At 51.9% G+C, this 24,551-nt stretch overlaps 8 protein-coding genes across 8 annotated transcripts; 5 read left to right on the plus strand and 3 right to left on the minus strand.

Annotated features, from left to right (window-relative positions):
- Window positions 1-461: 461 nt before the first annotated feature.
- On the plus strand, window positions 462-1,623 carry alkB (oxidoreductase, 2OG-Fe(II) oxygenase family; the record flags this gene model as incomplete). Its single annotated transcript, XM_043274228.1, has 2 exons — window positions 462-738; window positions 818-1,623. 2 exons carry the CDS (start codon window positions 462-464, stop codon window positions 1,621-1,623), a joined length of 1,083 nt encoding a protein of 360 aa, XP_043130163.1.
- Window positions 1,624-2,590: 967 nt separating this feature from the next.
- On the plus strand, window positions 2,591-4,502 carry gmdA (putative general amidase GmdA; the record flags this gene model as incomplete). The annotated part of the gene is made up of 5 exons (XM_043274229.1): window positions 2,591-2,860; window positions 2,910-3,743; window positions 3,796-3,843; window positions 3,900-4,314; window positions 4,378-4,502. The coding sequence occupies 5 exons, from the start codon at window positions 2,591-2,593 to the stop codon at window positions 4,500-4,502; spliced, it is 1,692 nt and encodes a 563-aa protein (XP_043130164.1).
- Window positions 4,503-5,081: 579 nt separating this feature from the next.
- Window positions 5,082-6,885, plus strand: Aspvir_002632 (uncharacterized protein; the record flags this gene model as incomplete). The annotated part of the gene is made up of 2 exons (XM_043274230.1): window positions 5,082-5,680; window positions 5,769-6,885. 2 exons carry the CDS (start codon window positions 5,082-5,084, stop codon window positions 6,883-6,885), a joined length of 1,716 nt encoding a protein of 571 aa, XP_043130165.1.
- A 162-nt stretch (window positions 6,886-7,047) lies between these two features.
- On the minus strand, window positions 7,048-12,315 carry Aspvir_002633 (putative ABC transporter; the record flags this gene model as incomplete). The annotated part of the gene is made up of 16 exons (XM_043274231.1): window positions 7,048-7,176; window positions 7,229-7,273; window positions 7,337-7,790; window positions 7,850-8,139; window positions 8,186-8,437; window positions 8,487-8,763; window positions 8,835-9,119; window positions 9,170-9,247; window positions 9,304-9,973; window positions 10,021-10,068; window positions 10,122-10,246; window positions 10,301-10,399; window positions 10,446-10,568; window positions 10,621-11,524; window positions 11,581-11,752; window positions 11,803-12,315. The coding sequence occupies 16 exons, from the start codon at window positions 12,313-12,315 to the stop codon at window positions 7,048-7,050; spliced, it is 4,464 nt and encodes a 1,487-aa protein (XP_043130166.1).
- Window positions 12,316-14,331: 2,016 nt separating this feature from the next.
- Aspvir_002634 (RNP domain protein) lies at window positions 14,332-15,450 on the minus strand (the record flags this gene model as incomplete). Its single annotated transcript, XM_043274232.1, has 1 exon — window positions 14,332-15,450. One exon carries the CDS (start codon window positions 15,448-15,450, stop codon window positions 14,332-14,334), a length of 1,119 nt encoding a protein of 372 aa, XP_043130167.1.
- Window positions 15,451-17,176: 1,726 nt separating this feature from the next.
- Window positions 17,177-19,159, plus strand: Aspvir_002635 (NADP(+)-dependent, decarboxylating phosphogluconate dehydrogenase; the record flags this gene model as incomplete). The annotated part of the gene is made up of 5 exons (XM_043274233.1): window positions 17,177-17,193; window positions 17,473-17,660; window positions 17,721-18,172; window positions 18,232-18,660; window positions 18,719-19,159. 5 exons carry the CDS (start codon window positions 17,177-17,179, stop codon window positions 19,157-19,159), a joined length of 1,527 nt encoding a protein of 508 aa, XP_043130168.1.
- An 858-nt stretch (window positions 19,160-20,017) lies between these two features.
- Window positions 20,018-20,959, plus strand: Aspvir_002636 (anticodon-binding domain-containing protein; the record flags this gene model as incomplete). The annotated part of the gene is made up of 3 exons (XM_043274234.1): window positions 20,018-20,151; window positions 20,238-20,733; window positions 20,798-20,959. 3 exons carry the CDS (start codon window positions 20,018-20,020, stop codon window positions 20,957-20,959), a joined length of 792 nt encoding a protein of 263 aa, XP_043130169.1.
- Window positions 20,960-21,453: 494 nt separating this feature from the next.
- On the minus strand, window positions 21,454-23,638 carry Aspvir_002637 (glycoside hydrolase family 15 protein; the record flags this gene model as incomplete). The annotated part of the gene is made up of 3 exons (XM_043274235.1): window positions 21,454-21,678; window positions 21,737-21,801; window positions 21,877-23,638. 3 exons carry the CDS (start codon window positions 23,636-23,638, stop codon window positions 21,454-21,456), a joined length of 2,052 nt encoding a protein of 683 aa, XP_043130170.1.
- Window positions 23,639-24,551: the final 913 nt, after the last annotated feature.

Genomic DNA, 24,551 nt, shown 5'->3' on the forward strand with positions numbered 1-24,551 from the left:
AGGTCAAGATTGACCAAAATTGATCAATTGACGTGCGTCTGAAGGGCCGTCGATCGGATCGTCGAGTCGAGTAATCTTGAATCGAACGAGGCTTCTTGTTATTTTCGTCCCTGCTTTTGATGGTGGGGAGACAAAGGCGGTCAGACCAGAATAATCAATGGATGTACACAAACAAAACGATTCCCACGCGACAAAGGCGGTGAGCGCGTTCCGTGATGGTTCTTTTTTTCTTCGTTTCTCTCTTTGTCTCTGGGATTTGAACAGCGACACTGACCGGATGATGGGGCATACCAGAGCTTAGACAATCAATAACCCAAGTTGCGGACTGACCACTTAATTCCTGTGGGATGAATCTGCCCTTGAAGTGATAAACATCGCGAGATAGCCTTCATCCTTGGCGATCACTGAATTGACTCGGCCTCTATACTTCTAAAGCTTATCCCCGCAGTTTGCACAATACCATGCCTCATATCAAAGAGCTCAATGCTCATGAACGACCCCCTGAGGCCATCCGACAACGCTACAAGACTCTTCAAAAGGCCACGATTTCTGAGATCAATACTGATGGGACAATAATTGACCTAAAGGCTCTGAATCCCAATGATCTTCCAGACAATATATCTCTGTCGCATTGCGTATCGAGTCAGAACCTTCGCCCGATTCTCCAGCAGTTTGCCAGAGAACATGAGGACTCTCCTCCTGAAACCATACCTGTCTATACACACAAGTCCGTCTCTGGTTAGCATATCACAGCCCTGGTCTCCTTGAAAGCGAGCGCAACCAAGAAGTAGAGCAATCAACTCCTAACATGTGGTAGGTTTGCAAATGGTCCCTTCCATATTCCCTTCTGCCGTTCAAGTAGAGTTACTCTCTCGATTGTTCCATCGCGATTTGTCAAATCCGGAGCATCGGACCAATCTTCACCTGCATTACCACGTCACCTACCCTGGTCAAGCTGCAAGTCAACCCAACACCGCCGTGTCCCCACCTGAAGATGGCTCCACCGTGCCACAGATTGTCTCTTTCTTTGAAGACGATCCATCTAGAGTCTTATTTCCCAAAGACCCGCACGTCCATAAACCGGTTACCGTTCAGCAAATGCTCACCAGGAAGCTGCGCTGGGTGACCCTTGGTGGTCAATACGACTGGACTGCTAAAGAATATCCTTCGGGACCCCCGCCTGCATTTCCTGCTGATATTGCCAATGTGCTGCACGCAGCCTTTCCTCAAACAAAAGCCGAGGCGGCCATATTGAATGTTTATTCCCCTGGCGACAATCTGAGCCCTCATCGGGATGTCAGTGAGGAGTGCGATGTGGGCTTGATCAGCATCAGTTTCGGCTGCGATGGCCTCTTCTTGATCAGCCACGACGATGGGACTGATTGTGAGATCATCCGTCTTCGCTCGGGGGATGCCGTGTACATGGATGGCACCTCTCGCTTTGCATGGCACGCAGTACCGAAAATTGTCCCTGGCACTTGCCCGGAATGGTTGGCTGATTGGCCATGGTGTACCTCCAACACAACTGATAAGACACAATTTGGCAAGTGGAAGGGCTGGATGGCCGGCAAGCGAGTAAATTTAAACGTCCGACAAATGTCTGCGACTGAGTCTCATGGTTGACGGTCTGAGGTCTCAGATTCTATGATATCCCTCTCTGGTTATCTCTATAGATGTATGCCAGTCAGAGACGAGCGTCATGTGCTCCATGAGGGCGAGGCAGGTCATCTGTCGCCAATGGATAGATCATCCTGTTAGCCAGGAGAATCTACCATCCAGTTTGACATATAACAGGCTACCATGTGTCGACACCATCATCCCTTCCGGCTGGGCCCAAATGACGATGAGTCTACGGGGCGCCCTGTTATTGAAATCATGGGATTGGATATATATTACTCCTTCCAAGCTTACATAGCGAAGTGAGATCTGGTATAGAATCCAGTAACTGGGGCATTATTGTAGCCGGCCTCTCCGAGACGGGCCGTGCAGAAGCTCGAGGATATTGAAAGAATAGATTGAACCGCTACTACTATGCTGAGGATAAAGACTTCGTTCGTTCAATGGTATCTTCTTGAAATTCGTCAATTCAGTTGTTCGGATACCCATTGCGGGAAAGGACAGAGATTCGCCAGGCCTCTACTAGCCTACTAGCTTACTACCAATCTTACCGAGTCTCCTCAATGCCGAACATGTTCCGTAGGACTCCAACTACTCCATAGACTCACATCTGATGGTTCTCCAACTGTATAACCCTGTTGGAGAACAGAATACGAGTTGAATCTCAGACGTTACTGGATAGATAACACTGCCCCACGTTCCCCGCTGCGACTGACTATCATACCACACTGCGCATAATCATCGACGGCCTCGGTTACCTTCATGGTGTCTCAAACCAGGGCATGTTACTCGACCTGCCTAATCGGAAAAGATATGAAGTTCCTGGCACCTAAGATAAGGAAGATGGCCCCGTTCTCCAACTGTCTGCACCCGATTTAAGGTGGACGTTTCCTACCGGACGAGGTATCCCTTCTACTACGCCACCCCTCAATTATATCCCATAAGTTCTAATAAACCAAGCTGTTAAGTCACAATGACTGCAGACTGGAGGTCCTTGGCTGATGCCAAACGCCAGTCCATCCTCGATGCAATTCCCGCCAAGTGGAGGATTCAGACTCCGGTCCCATCACCATCCGAACTACGGGATGTTACTGGTTACATTGAGCAGTTCTTGAGTCCTCGGGAGCTAGAGATTACTGGAAGCGATGCCGTGGACATCGCGAAGCAGACGACATCTGGTAACTGGACTGCTGTGGAGGTAACGGAGGCATTTTGCCATAGGGCTGCTCTGGCACACCAGCTTGTACGTCTGCTAACAACTATACTGTATGCCGTTTGTTGACAGTGTCCAGGTGAACTGTCTGCATGAAGTATTCTTCGAGGCTGCTATTGAAGACGCCAAAAGGCTCGATGCCTATTTCGCTGAGCATAAGAAGCCTGTTGGGCCTCTTCACGGTCTTCCGGTCAGTTTGAAGGACCAGTTTCATGTGCGGGGCGTGGAGACGACGATGGGATATGTCGGCTGGATCGGTACGTTCCAGGGCAAAAAGGAAGATCCAAGAAAAGGCGTGTTTGAAAGCGAGCTTGTCAGGGAGCTTCGCAACCTCGGAGCTGTGCTGTACTGCAAGACAAGTGTGCCTGCGACTCTGATGGCAGGAGAAACAGTCAACCATATCATCAAGTATACAACTAACCCGCAGAACCGACTTCTCTCCTGTGGAGGAAGCTCGGGCGGGGAAGGCGCGCTTATCGCCCTGAGAGGGTCTCCTGGAGGGTTTGGCACTGATATTGGCGGTAGCGTCCGTATACCGGCTGCATTCAACGGCCTCTGCGGAATACGTCCCTCGTCCGGCAGGGTACCTTACGAGGGCGCTGCAAACTCCATGGACGGCCAAAATACCATCCTATCCGTTATTGGCCCGCTTGCAACAACAGCGCGCTCTCTGAGACTGCTTTTCAAGGCTGTACTCAGCCAAGAGTCCTGGTTCCATGATCCCCTGGTGCTCGAGGTACCCTGGCGCGAAGATATTGAACGAGAGGTCGGGACTCTGGTGAAGCAGTCAGCAGCCGATCCTTCCAAGCTTGCTTTTGCTGTTATGCACGATGACGGGATAGTCAAGCTTCATCCTCCTATTGCACGGGCTATGAAGACCGTAGAGGAGACGCTGAAAAAGCTCGGACACAGGGTAAGAGAATTATGGCAATGCGTATGGGCAGGCTGACAAAGTTGGACATCAGGTCATTGAATGGAAACCTCCATCTCACAGTATCGCAGTCGACTTGGCCGTATGTTTCGTCCCTTGTCCACTTTTCTTAGGCTCAAAGTATACTGACTCCGACAGGATCAAGCTTTCACCTCGGACGGTGGAGCAGATATCGAGTATCACTTTGGACTATCTGGAGAAGAACCTGCTCCACAGATTATAGTGAAAACTAAACTCAGTCACAAGACGGCCCTGGAAGTTGCAGCGTTGAACGTCAAGAAGCGCGAATACCAAAAGCTCTATATGGAATACTGGAATAGTACTGCTGAACTGACAGGTACTGGACGGCCGGTGGACGGACTCATCTGCCCATGTGCACCACATGCGGCTGTGATTCCTCAGAAATATCCTCATGTTGGTTATTCATCATTCGTGAATCTGCTGGACTACACCAGTGTCGTGTTCCCCGTGACTCGTGCAGACAAAACAATTGACGTGTCTCAACCACGAAATGACTTCCTGAGCGAGGTGGACAGGCTAGTTTATGAAGATTGTGAGCTCATCTTATTGATTCACTGGATTCACTTTCTCCAAACCATTTGCTAACCTTTCTCAGATGATGCCGACATCTACCACGGGGCGCCGGCCGGGCTTCAGATCGTCGGACGACGATTCCAGGAGGAGAAAATGCTGACGTTAGCTGAGTATATCGGTGAGAAGGTCAAAGAGGCATCACAATAGGTCTTGTTTCTGGTTTCTACTTGATTGATGTGCGGTCAGCTGGTTGTTATTATTGATAGTAGCCACGGAGGTAGCATCATGAAGCGCAGCCATAACATCATGTGTCCCATTCGTTTTCGAGCCATTGTAGCAGCTATCTGGAAAGGCATTGTTAAATGGGAGATATCCTCATGTTCTATCTATCTAACCGTATCTGTCTCAACCTCGGAGCAAAAGACGCAGACTCGAAGTTCCCCACCGCAAAGCTTGGCGCTCGTCGATCGTCACGTCCACATTCTCGTTCTTCTTCCTCTACCTCTCTACTTCCTTGCTTCTACTTTGTTTTTTTCTCCTCCTCGTTCCAGCTCAGCCATCTTTTCTTTTTTTTTTCCCATCACTTGCAGCTTTATCACGTCCCTCACTTCCAATCTTGGGGCCCACTCTTCCTTGTTCCAGCTGTGACGCACAAGCGCGGGCCTGCTTCTTTCATGCATTGAGCTGCAGAGCTTCCTCGGATGCGAGCTGGTCAACGCGTTTCTGGTGTCACTGCGACTCCACGTTCGCCAACAACTTGATTATTTTTCACGCCCTTGTGAAACAATGGCGGAAACCACACCCTCTCGTCCGAACGACACCCCAGAACACTCTCCTGGTGGAGGCGAAGACAACCAGTCCCAATCGGCAGGCCAATCCAAGAATCAGGCTTCCGTCAAGGATCGAAAATGCCAGTACTGTCATCAGGCCTTCACATCGTCATCCCTCGGCCGACACCTGGATCAATTTCTCTTTAAGAAAAAGCCCGACGGGATCCACGATGTTGAAGAGATTCGGCGCATTCGAAGCGGCATCACCAGACGGCAGGCCCGCACATCCTCCGGCAAACGGGATACTCCTGAACGGGCCATGGGCAAGGGCCCGTCGGAGCACTTTGCAGGCGGAGAACACGGCGCGAAGCCGCGCGAGGGCGCGATCAGGATGATGTTTAACACGCCTACGTGGCATGCGACCGGGGTCATCAATGATATTCCCAATCCAGGTCAGACGCCGGAGGCGTCGCGGTTCGCGGCCTCGCAGCCTCGAACAGGGGGGGTGCATCTTCCGGACTATGCGAGTAGGGGTGCCAGCGCCAAGGATCCGGATACAATGAGGGCGTTGGAGCTGGCTCTGCGAGAGGTTCTGGATAATATCAAAGCTGCAACGTGCGTGCCCGTCAGCACTCGGTCCCTGCGACTGAAGAATGTGCCAGGAAATTGAATCAGACCTTGCTAATAATAATGCGCACAGTAGTTCCCGGATGCGACCTCGGCTTTCGCCGTTCGATTTCGATATTCAGTCGGAGACATTCCCCTCGCTCTGTCTTCAGCTGCTGCCCCCACCTCCCAGTCTCTTCTCTACCAATCCGTTCCCGTCGCTGTCATCTTTCCCATTGAAACCTCCTGGGGTAGAACATCTCGATATTGTACGACAGGCAATCCGAGCGAAGATTGACCAGTGGCAATCCGACCAGCTGTCCGCGCAATCCGCAAACAACTCTCCCGGTCGGCCGGGACTCGGCCTGGACGCTAATATGATCAGCCGCAGCGCACAGCAACATGAAGACATGAGCCTGAGGCATCTCGAGCTGGGTTTCAAACACTGGGCCTCACTGCCCCCGGAGACCCGACTAGAGGCGTGGCATCTTGAGATTACACGCGCGTTCGCCCGTGAGGCGGAGAAACGGAAATTATTGGGCGAACAGCTCGCTCGCGTCCAGCAGGAAGCCAACCAGCTACGCGCGCAGGTGGAGAAGCTGGGTTCTTGCCAATGGCCCCGAGAATTCGCGCTCTTCCCGCCGGATACCCTCCCCCTCCCACCCGCTGTTGCGCGAGAGCTAGATGCCAAAGAAAGCCAGATCAGCCCCGGTTCGCCTCGGTGGGACTACGATAGCGTCGTTGCCAAGTGGAAGCGGGTTGTGATGCACGACAAGACCATGGGCCGAGTCGGCGTCGGGTATGGCAATCCTCCGCTCGATGATCGCAGCAGTACGGACACCAAACCCCGCGCGACGGATGAACCGCCTGCCTCTGCGCCGGCGTCTGCGCCTCCGTCTGCACACCCCAGGTCGCGAGCGCTGCAGCCCGCTCCTGGCCCCGTCCACGCCTCCAGCCCGGATCAATCGTCCTCGCATACCGGGGGCGCCTCGGCCCCATCCAGCCAGAACACCTCTCCTTATCTCCGGAGTCCCCAAACAGGTCCGCAGGCCAAGCGTCCTCGATTAATGAATGGCGCAGATGGTGGCCACACTTCTGCTACAAATCCGCCGGCCACAGCGCCGAATACGTGGAATCCGCACAGTCACCAGCCTCTTACCGTTTCGAACTTGGCTAGTCAGTCTGGACCGCCGCCGCCTAGCTCTGGGCCGTAGTTATGAAGGCATCGAATGCATGTTGGGCACTGTTATCTAACTGTACAAATACTGGAATGATATATACTCATCTTCAGTTCTCGCAAGGAAGTCTGCTATTATTGGATATCTAGATCATAATACATGAGACCGAACAAGAGGTTTTGGCTCCTGGTAATACTATCACTGTACACCCTTCTTCGCCTTCCGCGCACTAATCCACCGCTTCAAATCCCCCACGCCGTGAAGATAAAGCCAGGAGAAGAAGTAGACCGCCACGAAATTAAACATGGTGAAAGCCCAGAAGATCCCCTGCTTTTGTCAATAGGTCATTCGCCTGCAAAAATAGTGAGAGACAACTTACGTAGTTGCGCCATTTGTGCGAGTAGAAGACGTTGAAACCCGCCGCCTGGAATGAGAACATCAGTCAATACCAAGGACACAGACATGGATGAGGAGGAGAAGAACGTACAAACGCATCCCCGACGGAATACGGGCAATACGAGCATAGCCCTCCCGGTGCGTCTTGGACGTACCCGCCTGCCTGTTTCGCAAAGGCGCCGGCGTAGCTCTGGCAGGTTTCGCCTGGTGGGGGCGAAAACTGGGTCATCTCCCTGCTGACGCAGCGGACGGGGATGTTATGGGTGAGGACGCCGAGGAAGCCCTCGAGCAGGTAGTGGAAGGGAGTGAGCCAGTACATCCAGGAACGCCAGAAGTGGGGGAGGGCGGCGTAGGGGACGACGACGCCGCAGAAGGCGATGACGAAGGTGAAGAAGCTGGGGACGAGGAGGGAGGCGAAGAGCTCGTTGGGGGAGAAGGCGGCAATGAACTGGCCGAAGCTGACGTAGTAGAGCTCGAAGACCATGAGCAGCATCCAGGTGTAGCCGGAGCTGAAGGAGTCGCGGGGGTACCAGATGCCCCAGTACCTGGTTGTGTCGGTCTTGTGAGAGATGGTTCGAGCTGGGTTGAAGGGGCTTGAGCTTACCAGCAGTTGAAGTAGGTGGATCCTGCGACGATGGAGTAGGGGAGCTCCGGGAGGATGGCGCTGGTGACCATCGCGGTCCATGAATAGATCTTCGAGTTGGCCTCGCGTGATTCGTAGAGGTTCCGGAAGTGCAGGAATCTGGGCTGAAGCTGCTGGATCAGGGGTGGCGAGATGGTGAGAGTCATGAAGATCGAGAAGAGCCGCGATTGCATGTCGATGTAGCTATTTCCCAGATGCCAGAAGGTAAACGTGTTGAAGAGCCCGGTGAAGATATGGAGAAGGAATTTGCCCTGTGGCTGTTAGCATCTACTCTCCGAGGAAGAAACACACCCTTACGAGAGTATACTCTGGAGATCTCCAGTATGCGACGAACGCCCGCTTGGTGACCGTCACTATCTGGGTCCAGATGGGCATTGCGTATTCCCGCTCGTCGTCTTTGTTCTGTCTGATTTCGCGATTGCGGCGCGAGTCGATGATTCTGTCAATCTCTTCGGCCAGTTGTTTGCATTGAGGAGACTGGGCCCAGACGTCTCCCCAGTCCTTTCCCTTGTAGTCCGGATTGCCCGCGCCGATGACCTCGAGCATGTACTGAGAGCCATGTCAGTTTAAACTTGAGCAGACGAGGTGTAAGACGTACTTCGGCAGGATTCGCATGAGGCGGACACTTCTTAGCACCGTTCGACTCGAAGTATTCGATGAGATCCTTCGAGTCCTGTCCCAGTTGTCCGTTGTACACAACTCTACCACCACTTTGCAGCAGTAGGAGGTCATCAAACTCTTCGAATAGGACCGCAGACGGCTGGTGAATCGTGCAAAGAATTGCTTGCCCAGCGTCCGCAAGCCGTCGAAGGAACCGCACAATGTTGAACGCGGCAAGCGAATCAAGGCCACTTGTAGGCTCGTCAAGAAAACAACTGTCCACGCAACGCGCCTTAGTCAGTGATTTGCCTGAGGCCACAGTAATGTGCCTGGGGCCTCAACTTACAGAAGTTCAGGCTTACTTGCCAGCTCCACTGCAATGGTGAGTCGCTTGCGTTGTTCGGGGTTCAGGCCAGTCCCTCCAGAGCCCACAGTTGCACCGGCAATTGGGCGCATCTCAAGTAGGTCAATGATCTTCTCACAATAGTCATACTTCTCCTCAATAGGCACCTCTTTAGGCTGCCGCAGAAGCGCAGAGAAGCGGAGAGACTCCCTAACAGTTGCGGTGGGCTCATGGATATCCATCTGTTCAGCAAACCCAGTTGCTCTCTGGAAACTCTTAGGAAGTGGCCTAAAGTTGTAAGTGACGTCCAGGATGCGAACCGTGGCAGTAAGACCTACTTTCCATCTACCAAAAAGGTACCCGTAACGACACCAAAATTGACCCGCTGTGCCAGAGTATTTAGTAGAGTAGTTTTCCTGTAATGACCTGTGTCAGCTACTTTGCTTTCAATGTCATGATAGGCATGACTGACCCTGCTCCGGAAGCTCCCATCAAGGCAGTAAGGCGGCCGGGTTTAACATATCCGTGTACGTCCTGCAGAAGCTTCCTTTGCCCACCCTCATAAGGGATGGTGTAGTTGACATCTTGCCAAGTGAAGATAGACGTGCTCTGAGCGATATCTTTGACTTCACTCCCAGACTCTCCCGATTGGGTCTTCTCGGGATCTGCATTGGCAGCATTCTCCTTCTGTCCTGATTCCACATCCTCGGGAAATTCTTTGTTTTTCACTGCTTCCTCAACAACCTTTGGCGCTTCGTTCCTCTTAAAAGTTGTAACTGAGCTGCCGCCTTTGTTGGGTTGCTGCAACTCCGTACCCAACATCGTCAAGGCGACGAAGAAAACGAACCACGCGATGACGATGCCAAAGTTCCGCCATAGATGAGACCGAGTGTATGAGAAAGCAGTCTTGATGTAACTCGAACCTGGGACAACTAGCTGGTCCGGACTGCTTCCCTGGATCGCGCAGCTTTGGTGACCGGGCTGCGCATTGGGGCCGTCAGGTACAATATTTGGCCTTACACACTGAATATCGAGGTTGTAGAATTCATTGGACATGACAGCTTCAAACGCATATTGAACGGGGTTTATCCAGATCAACCATTTCAACCACGGATGCATCTTCCATGGCGGGATGAGATAACCTGAGTGACGTGAGAAAGGGTGTCGTTCCGAGAGAATTTCATCCTACCTGTATAGACGATCAATGCTTGTATGGCAACTCCGGTGAGCCGAGTAGCTGCTCAATTAGCAAAAGAAGGTTTCGTCAAGGAAAGCACACTTGGCACATACCGACGTCAAGAGAAGCAGACACTGCCCCGAGAGCTCGAAAGAAAGAATACATTGTCATTGTGAGACTGAATATGAACAGGAACTGGATAAAGAATTGGGACGGCGTCCGAGAGAGATTTGCCATACTTCGACAAAGTTAGCGTCAAAGTGCATGACTCGAAGCCTGACAGGATGCATACAAATATACAATCAACTCGAAAAGAGTGACCTGGATGAAGACCAATGGAACGTCAACAACCACCTGGGCTAGAGCATAGGCGGATGGGCGGTAGAAGGTGCTGAAACAGTCAGTCCTGTACTTCGTTCTGCAGGAGATAGTCATACAAGCTTTTGTGCTTCAGCATGATCGGTCGACTTTCGAAAGATGCTGTAAGTTCTGCCATCGCGAGTAAGGCATTGAAGAGGAGAATAAGGAACATGACGCCTCCCCGGGTGAATACACCACCGCTAGGACATAGGTCAGTTTGAAAATCATCCTTCAGTGGACATATCGACGAACCTTGTGGGCGGAAGGTTGTAGAATAAACTTCCTATGATTAAAGCTTGGAAGGTCAACATGGACCATTTTCCCACCAAGGTCCGTTTGTCGCCGTACATAATCAGAAATTGTCGACGAGTTAGAACGATGACCTGATCATAGAAGGGAATGGTGTAGTTCTTTTTGGGCATTTCCCGCCTCGCCTGTTCACATTCATGCTCCTGCGTCTCCCACTCTTTCTCGAACTGGTCAATCTCCAGCAGGGCAGCCTTGTACGTATCACTCTTGCGGTACACTCTCTGAAAGTCCTCACCAGATCTCGGGACTCGCTCCTCCCATCCACTTTTGACACGGCGCGCATGTGGATCACTGACCGATGTCAAAAAGTCCGGGGTGGTCCACCGCGGGGGACATTCAAACCCTAGGCGTTCAAAATATGCCTTTGCATCTTGCGCGCTTCCATAGTATGCGCACTTGCCCTCTTCGATCAACATGACCTTGTCAAACAGGTTATAAAGATTCTCAGAGGCTTGGTAGAGCGCTACAACCGTGGATACATTCGCCATGTCAGTAAGAGTTCTCAGACTCTGTACATATTCCAGAGCTGTACTGGCATCAAGGCCTCTGGTCGAGTTATCCCAACATTGTGTACTGGCTTTGGTAATCATGGCCTCGGCGATAGATACACGTTTTTTCTCTCCTCCTGAGATACCACGGATGAGCTCGTTGCCCACTTTTGTGCCGAGCGCATGCTCAATCCAGAACAATTTGGCAATGGCAGAGAGAAATGTGTTTTGATAGTCCTGTTGACTTTCCCCTGGGATGCGCGAATCTTTGTCTGGAGTGCGAGTTTTAAGAGCGAACAACAGAGTATCCCGGACGGTCAAAGTTGCATAATGGAGGTCATCTTCGGGGTTATAGGACACTGCAGATTTAATCAGCGAAAGTATGCTTGCAGTGCGGATGAGGTAGCAACTGTACCTTCAGACCGGTATTTGTCGGCCATCAGTTCGGCATCTGCGCCACCATAGCGTACGTCTCCTTCAATACTTTTATATCCCGCCCTTTGATTGCCAATCACCTTCAGAAAAGTCGAGCATCCGGACCCCGGCCGTCCAAGAACCAGGAGCATCTCACGTGGTTTGACGCAGCCCTGAACACAGTCAGTCAGTTCATTGATCAAAGTTACAAGGGAACACAGACGGTAAAGTCGTCGAGTATGGTCCGCAATGGCTGATGGCCGGCACCGATTCCTTTTCTGCCTCTCGTCAACAAGCCTTTGATGAATCTAGGCACAGCAAGAAAGATATCGGCGTTGGTAGGCTGCAGGGCGGCTCCCAGGCCAACCCCTTTCACTGTCAAGCCCTTCCATATGACACCAGCATGTCTGGTCTTCTCCTCGTCAGAAACGGATTTCCTTTCCTTCCCAAACATGCGAGACATCAGCTTCGCAATCTGAGCCATATCCTCGGCGCCTTTGCTTCCATGGCTGGTCTGTCGACGGGAGAGAACACGGTTGACGTGGTCGTCATCGTACTGTCCATCCCGAGTTGACTTGGATGCAGTCGATGGTTGTTCGTCGTTTGAAGAATAGTCTCCAGTGTCGGAACCGGAAGCTGCTGGTGAAGCTGCAGAATTCGCAATGTCATGAGAAGATTGCGCTTCTGAGGAAGCATTCACTTTCTGTTGACGCTCTACGGCGCGCTCAGTGTCCATGATGCAGGCTGCAGATCAGGTTACATGTATAATAAAGGACTTGCACATTGAAGACAGAGAAAGCGTAGAAATGACCCGTAGGGATGAGAAATGAAAACAAATTACGTCAGGGAGTTTTCAATGCAATGTCTTCCCCGGATGTCTGATTTGGATTGACCGAGCATATTTGTGCATATCAGTCAGATCAATAAGCTCAGCTCAACATCACTATCCATCAACCTGATTCATGCCGATACGAGCAGCTTCGCATCGGAGAACACGAAACCCGAGTGTCCGATTGTATTGTGTGTTTCCCATCGATGCAGTGTTCTGATCCAGGGATCTGTCCAGTCATGTGCGCATGTTCATCGATGGAATCGCCCAAACGATCACAATGAGATCATCACTTGCGATCTGGATGGACCCGAGCATTCCGTTAACCAGTAGCGTAGCCAAGACAGAATAACTTTGCAATAAGCTGAATCAAACCGTTGTCGAGAAATTGGGTCATCGTACAGAAATGCCAAGCATCGGATCGGTGTTGATCGAACCGATAAGAGTAGTCAGTGACGTTGACGTAGAGGATGTTCCCTAAAAAGGAAAAAGCTCTATACACCAAAGTGCTTATCCAGGTCTTGGTGTAGTACGAAGTATTAATATAATGTCGCATTCACTCCTTCTTCTGTGAGGCATCCATTCTGGTCATTTTTGCAGCTCAAGATCTTCTTCAGCTTTCAGAGACGTCATTAAACTAATGGGATTCCTAGACTGAGGCTGCAGTTAGTGTAGTAAATCTGCCACATGGTGTGGAATGTGGACTCAAGCCAAGCATGATGCGTTTAAAAAGACGCTATCTTCCTATCATATAGAAGACCCTTCAACAGCATCAATCTTCCTCGATAGGAAAAAACTGGCCCTCAATATGAGTTACGTGCCTCCTGCCAATTGTCAATCCTGTAGGCTGTAGCCCTCGATAAATGCGGAGGCTGGGCCCAAAGTACTTGGTACCTGGTCAGCCTAACAATTAGCCCGACAGCTTAAGTACCCTCAACCCAATCAGGATCGGCTTGCCCAACGAATAGGGCCAGGCTATATTCATCTCTTCCCGAGCGGAGGAACACGATGCTGTCCAACAGCCCAGCCACCGACAGTCGATACTTCACAAGGAAATCAACATGGCTGGGCCACGTCCCTTAAAAGTACCCGGCGATGCACATGGTCCCTCGAAGAATTCTCGCATCTTCTTCCTTCTTCACCCCTTACGGAGGATTTCCGTTTTAAAGGTCTACATATCTACATTGCCCTCTAAAACTTCTATATATATATCCACTCCTTCGCGGAGGAAACGAACAAAATGGTCCAAAAAAACATCACCATCGCCATTATCATTATCATCCTCTTCATCATCCTCGCCCTCGCCGGCTTCGGCATCTACGCTATGCAAAACCACGTCTCCTTCTTCTCCAAGAAACGGGCTGTTGATGAGGAGGGTGCTGAGGAGGGGTGACCTCTCTTATCACTCACTATTTACGGATTATTTCGACGACGATCACGATATGCTGTGCATGACTTGATGCATTACGATTTGAACTACCTTATACTACGCCATGTCCGTTATGAATCACGCCGTTTGGCTCGACGTCGATGAGAGTATAGAAACGAGGATCACCTGTGTCTTTCGCTCGATGCTCTCTAATTCGGGATTGATGGGACCGAGTCAGAAGCGAGAGAAACGAACAAAACAACATATTTATACATTGATCTATGTCGTTCATAGATATTGGTCTTGCATAATGCATGCATGCTCAGTGGTGATATCAGGTTTATATCAGGTTTATATTCTTGGTTTTGGTTGACTATCTGATGTCCAAAGTATGGGCAATGGCGCTTGGAGTTGGGTATATCATGCAACCGATTGATTGAAAATACTTACGACAGTATTATTTGTACTATATTTCATGCGATCAGTACATATACACAAAATGACATGTCTTACGAATCATTAATTGTATTGATATACGCAATGGAAGATGCTCATCAACCTATAATCTTCAGTCCGCCCCTCGTCTTGCCCAGCTTCTTGACGCCGTCGTGCTTGACCTTCCCCCCGGATTGACCTCCGCCTTGACCGCCAGCGTTCTTCTTCCCGCCCTTGGTGTTAGCCGTCGGACGGATCTCCGTGGTGGCGCGTCGCAGCAAAATCGGATGTGAGCCAATGTACTTGCCCTGCATCTCCCTAGCTGCCGCGAAGTAGTCATCGCCGTTGCTGAAACTGACAAATCCATACCCCTTGCTCTTCTGGGTGCGCTTATCCCGAATGACTCGCGCTTTCTGAACGGATGAATACCTCGAAAACGCTTTCAGCAACGAGTCGTCGGTCACCTCGCCCGCGAGATTCCCCACGAAGAGTCGGAAATGCGCCGGATCCCATTCTAGCAGAGTCGGATCGGTCCACGTCTGGCCACCGCCGGAACGCACAACGGTCTTGGCAGATTGCTCTGGGTGGCCCGGCACAGGTGTGGGGGTACTCGTCGCTGTCGCACTGGTCGGTGTGTTGGTTCCCACGGTAGCACTTGACATTCCCGTAGCTCCGTCGCGACGACCTGCTACCTTGCCTCCTCCCGGAACTTCCTCTTTGTTGGCATAAGCGCTCTGCCACTGCGCAATTTGTGCTTCTGTCTCGGGATCTAGACCGGAGTCATTGCGTCCGTAATTCTTCCCCGTCCCTGTAGCAGTGAATGGATTTTGAATCTGAGGCACAGACGGGCCATAGGTGGTATCACTGTACTGTGCGGAGCCGTAAGAAGTCGGTCCACCCTGGTATGTTTGCGGTGTCTGAGAGTAGTAACTACCATAGTTTGTAGCAGCCGGCGCCGAGTAACCCGCGGCAGTAGCTGGCGGCGTAGAGACGGCCGGACTGCTGGTACGATAAGGCTGACTGGAAGCTACAGCACGAGGCTGGAACGCTGTGAAGGAATTATAGCCTGCCCGAGGGCCAGTCCCGCCATATCCGCTGCTGGCAGCTGGAGCCGTATATGAGGGCGCGGCCGAATATGCAGGTTGATAAGATGCGGCGGCTGTGCTTGCGGATGCTGGTGGCCGCGCGGGGAGCGAAGATGGTGTTTGTTTGAGACCTGGAGGTGGCGGAAAGGACATGATGAACGGAGCGTTCGAAACAGAGATACGGTATGGATGGTTTGATTGCGCCGCGTGCAGGAGTAGCAGCAGACACGTACCTTCAGGGCCTGACTGACGAGCAGTCACACGTCAGACGTCACGCCTGAAAAAGGTCCCGAATCCTGAATCTATATGGGTTTTGAGGCAAGTGAATGATGCACAACGACAATCTTCGTTCTCGACTTGTATCCTTTGACCTTTGAATCGCCGTTCAACTGCGTAGAAAGCAATGGAAGATTGGTGGTGGAATCGAAAGATGCAAGAGGCAGTCAACACTTTTGAGCCGAACGGAAAAGAGAGAGTGTGTTTGACGGCCGTATGTCTCGAAGAGAGATTGTCGCGGAAGGTGTCGACAGGAGAGTTTGAGTCCTTGTCCGGAGGCAATATTGAATCGCAAGGTAGGTCAATCCAGCTTACTGTCCATGTTGCGCCAAGAGAAAGAAAACACTGCTGGTTCCTCTGCCTTGCCGTAGGGGTCTCCGGATTGCGGCAAATCATTGTTCCCGAGCAGCGGCTCAGCCACTGACTCAATGACTAAGCCGCCCAACGGATTTACCGCAGAATGATGCAACCCCCACCCTAAGCCGCTTTGGGTAATGCAATAGCCGACAACGGCGTCATGGGAGAGAGACGAGATCTTCTGCATCAGTAATCCATCAGATGCTGTATTATTCTTGAAATCTCTGTGAGTAGGAAAACAATCTTCTAGATAATTGGCATCTAAACTCCGTTGGTCGTTGGTGTAGCCCTAGAGCTCTACTACCAGCTTATCGAAGGGATTCAGTTTTCATGCAATGTTAAGTGCTAGACCGAATGCGACAAAAGCCCGGAGGAGCAGAGTATAGACGAGTATAAAGCCAACATTCCCACGGAGATAGCACAAAAGTAGCCTTGCTTTAGCAATCATGCCTAATAATACCTTAATCTTGATAGACGGAGTAATTATTATTCATGTCGTTATCGGAAGTATATGGGCTCTTTTGCTTCACCGAGCATACCTGACTTGGAGGCACTAGCACCGCTCCCAGTTAGTCCAGCACATTTTTTGGCTGTCTGCCCCTCCATTTACAGCTCCTGTGCCCCGCCATCAACTACCGTCCTCTCCGAAGTTCCTTCTCTGTTCCTATCAATGAGGGACAACGATGATAGAACTGTTCAAGGACCTTGTGAGAGTGTGTACAGAGTATGTAGTAGCATATCCAGTGTTCTTCAGAAAGGAGGTAATGCCTAGTAGTGTTGGGGTCCTTTGCAGTTGTCTAGCAATCCCACCATCCGTGGGATTGATTTATGATCAACTAATACTAAAGTAATCATCCATAACTCCGTGGTCTCCATGGATGCTTCCAGTGTTACTCTATCTACGACCGGACGACTCTGCTCCCTCTGTTGCTTCTGGTGCCCCGCCCGTTGTCCACTTCTTGTCCTGTGCAAGTGTCCCACCATGACGGAAGGTTGCTCCGTCAGCATCCAAGGTCCGTAATTAACTACACCTAACCCCTAGTAATAAAATAATAGGTAATAATAATCCGGCTCTGACATCTTCTTCGCTCTCTTCCCTTCTTCTCCTTTTCTTCTTCTCCGTAATCCATTCTATACCCTTCATCTTTTCATCATCTTCTATTGGAGCTGTTTCTGTAGATTCCTCGTCTACGGTCTATCTCCCTCAACTTCATCCCACATATACCCCTCTTCTCAACCTTCCATCATGTCTGACCAAGCTGTGTAAGTACTCTGGAGTTTATCCGCTTCCATCCACTACATCATCATCACTCTATCCCCCTGGCTTTCAATCCGCTACGCTACCTTTGCGGCATTGATGGCAACGCCGCAAAGCTATACATTGCGCTGGACAAGCTTGCTCTTGAGCTATAAGGAGCTCAAAATTGAGCTTGTGGATTTTTCAACCTTCGTACCGTTGAACCATGCACCTGCAGCTCCCCAATAAATCGTTTCCCAGTCCTATCTCAACTATGTACATGAGAATCTACCAACTGACTTAAGCGCCCGTTTGGCCGGCATCAATGTCGGCGCACCGGCGCGTCCTTTACCTAGTGCTGATTTCGGTCTCATCGGTCTGGCCGTTATGGGCCAGAACCTGATCCTCAACGTTGCTGATCACGGTTTCACTGTCTGCGCCTACAACCGTACGACCTCCAAGGTCGACCGCTTCCTTGACAATGAGGCCAAGGGTGAGGCTCTCACTAATAAGACTCAATTGAGGGAACGCCAAATTAACTGATTCAATCCAGGCAAGTCCATTGTCGGTGCTCACTCCGTCGAGGAATTCTGCGCCAAGCTGAAGCGCCCCCGCCGTATCATGCTGCTGGTTATGGCTGGCAAGCCTGTCGACGACTTTATTGAGTCTCTCCTGCCCCACCTCGAGGAGGGTGACATCATCATCGACGGTGGTAACTCCCACTTCCCCGACAGCAACCGCCGCACCAAGTACCTGAGGGAGAAGGGCATCCGCTTCGTCGGCAGCGGTGTCTCCGGTGGTGAGGAGGGTGCCCGCTACGGTCCCTCTCTGATGCCCGGTGGTAACGAGGAGGCCTGGCCCTACATCAAGGACATCTTCCAGAGCATTGCCGCCAAGAGCGACGGCGAGGCTTGCTGTGACTGGGTTGGTGACGAGGGCGCCGGTCACTTCGTCAAGATGGTTCACAACGGTATCGAGTACGGTGACATGCAGCTGATTTGCGAGGTAAGCCACGTCTTTTTTCTCAGATACTCTGCAGGAACAGGCGACTAATATGACGACAGGCTTATGACATCTTGAAGCGTGGTCTGGGCTTGCCCGTCAACGAGATTGCCGATGTCTTCGCCAAGTGGAACAAGGGTGTCCTGGACTCGTTCCTGATCGAGATCACTCGTGACGTTCTCTACTTCAACGACAACGATGGCACTCCCCTCGTTGAGAAGATCCTTGACAAGGCCGGCCAGAAGGGTACCGGCAAGTGGACCGCCATCAACGCTCTTGACCTTGGCATGCCCGTCACCCTGATCGGTGAGGCCGTCTTCGCCCGTTGCCTGAGCGCCATCAAGGACGAGCGTATCCGTGCCAGCAGCCTCCTCGACGGCCCTACCCCCCAGTTCACCGGTGACAAGCAGGCTTTCATCGATGACCTCGAGCAGGCTCTGTATGCCTCCAAGATCATCTCCTACGCTCAGGGCTTCATGCTCATCCAGGAGGTAAAGCATTTGCACATCTCCCTTGGCTATGTACAATAACTGACAATGATCGATTAAGGCTGCTCGCGAGTACGGCTGGAAGCTGAACAAGCCTTCCATTGCCCTCATGTGGCGTGGTGGCTGCATTATCCGCTCCGTCTTCCTCAAGGACATCACCAACGCTTACCGCAACAACCCCGACCTGGAGAACCTCCTGTTCGACAACTTCTTCAAGGCCGCCATCCAGAAGGCTCAGCAGGGCTGGAGAAACGTCGTCAGCAAGGGCGCCCTCTGGGGTATCCCCACCCCCGCCTTCAGCACTGCTCTCAGCTTCTACGACGGATACCGCACCCGGGACCTCCCTGCCAACCTGCTGCAGGCTCAGCGTGACTACTTCGGTGCTCACACCTTCCGCATCAAGCCCGAGTGCGCCAACGAGAACTACCCCGAGGGCAAGGATATCCACGTCAACTGGACCGGCCGTGGTGGTGACGTGTCCGCTTCCACCTACGTTGTTTAAATTCTGATGGAGACACGACGCACTGCGCTGGACGTAAGACCTCGTTGCCCTGAGAGGAAAGTGTGACTCGAAAATTGCGGTATGGCCTGTCTATGGCTCGGGGGCACATAGATGATGACGGTAAAAAATGACTTATATCAGTGTACTTAGATGCATGTTTCTTTAATGGTCCCTCACGGAAATGGATGAATGCTTTCTTCTGTTCTAGTACAAGTTTCTAGTACGAGTCATAGTTCAAATGTTGTATAAATGCTTTGACATCATAATGGCTATGTAGACGAGAAGAAGTGTTGTGTACATGATTTGCTCATCGGTGATGCCGCTAGACTCGATTGGGCGGTGATGAGCTGCCCGCAGTGCAACGTTGGTCCATCTCCAAAACACTGAGACCTCTCTGTTTCTCCGCCCGACGACGACATCCTTCGTCTTCCATCTTCCAAGCCAGCAGCCACAGCCAATCATCCTGTCTGCTTGGCAGTGACTTTTTCCCAATATTGTTCATTTTCTTCCGTCTTGCATTGGTTGCGTCGATTCGTTCTTCTCGTTGTTATTCCTTTCCGCCGTCGCTCCTTTGCCAACCTATTTTCCTCTTCCCGCAACGTCCTACTTAGTTCGAACTGGTCGATTCCATCACTGCCGCGAAGAAGTGATTGCGGCGGAGATCCTGAATTCAACGGACGACATCTATTGAGTGAGAATTGGGCGCAACTCGGTACGGTCGGCTTTCTGTTTTGTAACAGTGTGGCTCGGTCGGCGCATACTCGTCGATACAGCAGCTACCTTCGCTCCCGTTTCTGGAAGACCTAGGGGTATTTGATTACCTCTTTTCGACTTGCTTCTGTCGAGGGCGGCATTCATATGGCAGAGAACAAGCGCCACGGTGTCGGAGTGAAAGCACCAGCGCAAGGTCCCTCGGGTGCAGCTACAAGTGCGGGAATGGCAGCTGCCATGGTGCCGTTGGAAGTGGCATTGAGCGGCGCAATTGGCGCACGGTGAGTACTATTTCCCTTGGGATGCTTTGGTGCAGCTAGAGCCCGCAAGCCTCCTATGTTCTATAGCTGAGTGTTTCCCGTGATAGCATTCGCATTAGTACTGCACCCCCCACTTCTTCAACGATCGAGGGCACTCTATTTACCGCCTGTCCTATCACAAATCTCGTTGCTATCAATACAGCCGACGGCAAACAGACACAAGCGGGCGATTATCGCATTATCCCGGTATCGCGGATCCAGTCATTCCAGCTTCTGTGTCTTGCTCCCACTGCCAACTCCGCCGAAGGCCCCTCCTTCTCCGATGCCGTACCGCCGGTGCATGCGCTTGACATTCGAGCCGTGAGGGCTCGAGAGGCCAGCGCCATTGCCAAATTGCAGGAGAGCGAAGCCCGGCGTGGAAAGGGTGTCACGCGAGAGGCACAGGAGATCTTCGATGCGTTTAGCCGCACAATGCCCGCACGGTGGGACGGACCCAATATTGTCGTGGCAGATGCCGTCACTATTTCGCCTCCTTATCATGTAGACGATTGTCGATCAATCGTGGCCGGTGATACAGCTGCACTGACCAGAGTGCGCAAAGTGGTATGTACTTCCAACTCAGTTCCGATCCAGCGGAAAACCGAAGCTAACAGTTCCGGGGTTACAGCTTGAAATGGAACGCAAGAAAATTGAGCTTCGCAGTGCTAGTACGACGATCGGCACGGCAGGGGCCTTTTCACGTTCTGTATCGGTCAAGGATACTCGGAACTCGGCTAGCGCAAGTCCTTCACCTGGGCCTGGTGCTGCTGGGCAGAGGAAAGGCGGTTAATGTGGATCTGAATTTCAGAGGCGAAGCTTACTCCCTAGGCTCATTCAAGGCGAAGGTATGTGGGGTGAAACCACCTGTCGCGCCAAAATAGAGCATATTGCGGGAGAATAGGGCCTTGACGACATGATGCATTTAACCAGACAGATAGAAGGCGGGGATGTGGAAAACGAAATAAGCAACGGACAACAATATACATTGAAGAATTCGCCGGATGCTGAGCTGTCTCAGTTTCCACCAGAGCAGGGTGGTCGGGGAGGAGAATGGCTAATCAGGCTGTAACCGGTAGACCTGCCCAAACAACCTACGTGATCATACGAACAATTCAATTGCTCTTAGAGTAAAGAAAAGAGAACAATCCTATTTTGCTTCTAGCCTGTGTAAAATAAAGAACCTTCTAAAATCAACCTGCGAAAGTCTAAGCATGAATAACCTCCAAACTACGCGTACACTGAAGCTTGACAACCCTGAAACGAACCCAACACCCAAACCGAGGCTCACACAGAATTCTCATCCTGATCCCGACCCATCTTCTCGAGATTGAGCGCCGCACTGATACAGGCCAGATGGCTGAACGCCTGCGGGGTATTCCCCATCTGTTCGCCGGAGATGGCGACCTCCTCGGAGAACATGCCCAGGTGGTTCGAGTAGGAGAGGATATTGTCAAAGTGCGCGAGGGCCAGTTTCCAGAGGTTCGGGATGGGCACGTTGTATTTTGCGGCCTGTTTTCCTCTTCTTAGTAACTGATCAGGGGGGGGCTGGTGGACGGTGAAAACCTACGCGGGCCATTGCTTCGACGAGCCAGAATGTGACCATGATGAAGGCGCCTTCGCGGCCGCCGACACCTGTTACATTTTGTTAGTGATAGAACAGGATGAGGAGGGAATGGGATGAGATGATGCGATGGAAGGGGCGGTTACCGTCGCGAGCTTTCTCGTGGTCGTAGCGAAAGACCATTTTGGCGCTGGAGAGGCCCTGCTCGTTGGGGTTCTGGAGGATTTTCTCGAGGGTGCTGACGAAGCGTGGGTCGTTGGGAGGGCAGAAGAAGACGAGCGGGGCGATCATGACGGCGGCGTCGAGGACGTCGCGGCTCTCATAGCTCTGGGTGAAGTGGCCGCGGTCAAAGTTGTAGCCGCGCTCCATGATCTCGTCGTAGAGCTCATCGCGGACCTGGATCCATTTGAGGCGGTCCGGGCAGGGCAGGCTGGAGCGCTTCTCGGAGAGGCGCACGCCGCGGTCCAGCGCCACCCAGAGCATGATCTTGGAGTAGAGGAAGTTCTGGATCTGGCCGCGGGACTCCCAGATGGACATGTCCTTTTCGTGGCGCACCCCGATCACGTAGTTGATCATGCGCCGGATCGCGAGCCACTGGTCGTAGGTGATCGGGTTGCCGTGCTTGTCGTACAGGTAGATGCTGTCCAGCAGCTCGCCGTAGATGTCCAGCTGCGTGTGGAAGACGGCCGCGTTGCCGATGCGAACGGGCTTGCTGCACTTGTACCCTTCCAGATGGCTCAGCTCCACCTCGGGGATCTCGTACTCGCCGCGGATGGTGAACATGAGTGGCAGGAAGGGCCGCTTCGAGTTCGGCGTGGCGTCCTGCTGCGCGTGCGGGAAGATCCGGTCGAAGATGAAGTTCACGTACGCCTCCGCTTCATCGCTGTAGCCCATCTTGAGGAAGACGTAGAGTGTGAAGGCCGTGTCCCGGACCCAGGAGTACCGGTAGTCCCAGTTGCGGCTGCCGCCCACGTTCTCCGGCAAGGAAAAGGTGGGCGCCGCCACGATTGCCCCCGTGGGCTTGTACGTCAGCAGCTTGAGGATGAGCAGGCTCCTCTCCACGGTTTCCCGGTAGTGACCGCGGAAGGTGCACTGGCGGGTCCACCAGGTCCAGTAGTCGAACGTCTCCTCTTCCAATTTTTCGAGGTAGGCTTCCATCATGGCGTCGCTGGGCAGGATCTTCTCGGGGCTGTGGACGATGAAGGTCATGGTCTGGCCCTGTGAGAGCCTGATCCAAGCGACAAGGCCGCGGCCCTTCATGCCTGGCTTTTCCTCGATGCTGAACTTCACCTTGGGAAATCCCACCCTCTCGACCTGCTTGGAATGGGCGAAGATCTCCAGCTGGAGTTTCTCCGTCTCACTCTCAAAGTGGACGGTCTGGAGTTGATGCTTGCTCAGGTCGTTGTCGAGCTTGGACCGGGTGGTGTGGGTGTCCCGGGCGTAGTTGAACGCGGGGAAGATCTCCACTTGCAGGTCCATATCGCCACGGCTGCATTCCAGCTTCCTGACCACGCCGGAGTGCCGCAACCCAGACTTGAACCGGTTGACCCCTGGCTCGTTGCAGGGGCAATACCCGGACAGGATCCTGGCCGACTGGGCACTCTTCTTGGGAGACACAGGGAAGTAGTCCAGCATGGTCACCACGCCATCCTCGTTGGTCCATCGTGTCTCGAGCATATTGGAGTACGGTAGGTACCGCTGCTTATTGAGGATATTGGGGGAAGAACCAGGCGGGCAAACGCTGAAGTAGCCCCCTTTCTGCATGTCTAGCAAGCGGCAGAAGACGCTCGGAGAGTCAAAGACAGGCCAGCACATGTAGTCCAAGCTGCCTTGTTTGCTCACAAGAGCACAGGTGTGCATGTCCCCGATGAGCCCGTAGTCTTCTATGGCATTGTAGGCAGTGGCCATGACGATGATCAGAGAGAGGGTGTCCTCAGAGATCACGGACGTAGTTGATGATAATGGTGATCCTCTTGAGTATCAAATTCAGCTATCGACGGTGCAGACCCGACAATCTATGGAGCTGCTAGACGGCATAGAGGATGGAAGAAGCTGATGAAGGGGCTCGTATAGGGCCAACCTGTCTCGTAATATCCATCTAAGGATTATTTCATCCCTTGTGGTTCTGGACATAGTAACGACATGATGATGATGATGATGACGGTGGTCATGATCGTGATAGCTTCTGCTTTCTGCTATTCCGATGCAGTCACTGTATCGGGACTGTACTATGAAGGAGAGAGCCTGGCCATGGGAAGCTCAAGCGACACAGATGATGGAATTGAACCATCACGGTGAAAGATTCGAAGGCGCCGAATCATATGCACATCCGAAGCTCATTGAGTTTTATCCAGTATGTGATAGATCATACATCCTCGGTTGGAGGTCGTTTATTTTGGCTGGAAGAGTCCAGCCTTGGAGATGGATATTGGTGATTTCTTACTTGCCAAGAATGATGTTTACTGTCTGTTCCCGTGACTTCTCACCGTCTATTTATTCTCCTCCCCACCATCTCTGTAAGTATGCAAGTTCTTCTTAGTTAATCTTGGTAATTTCAACATGATTTCTATCTTTCATCAAGAATGTCATCAAGGCCGTCCAGGACCTGTAGAATCCCTGCATTTTAGTCAAGGCTGTGATATCATGTCCTTCATCATAATTACACAAGTCGTAGGGCTTCGGCCCCCATCGAGTATTGACCTCGGACATGGCATCCACCAATTGTGGCTGATTATTATTATTAATCAGTTGAGACGTTCTTCATGGTTAGGTAGGCAATTGATCCTTTCTTATAGACATTCGTCAATAGTTAATTTAATTA

Source organism: Aspergillus viridinutans (assembly GCF_018404265.1).
Source record: "Aspergillus viridinutans IFM 47045 DNA, scaffold_12, whole genome shotgun sequence".
NCBI classification, from domain to species: Eukaryota; Fungi; Ascomycota; class Eurotiomycetes; order Eurotiales; family Aspergillaceae; genus Aspergillus; species Aspergillus viridinutans.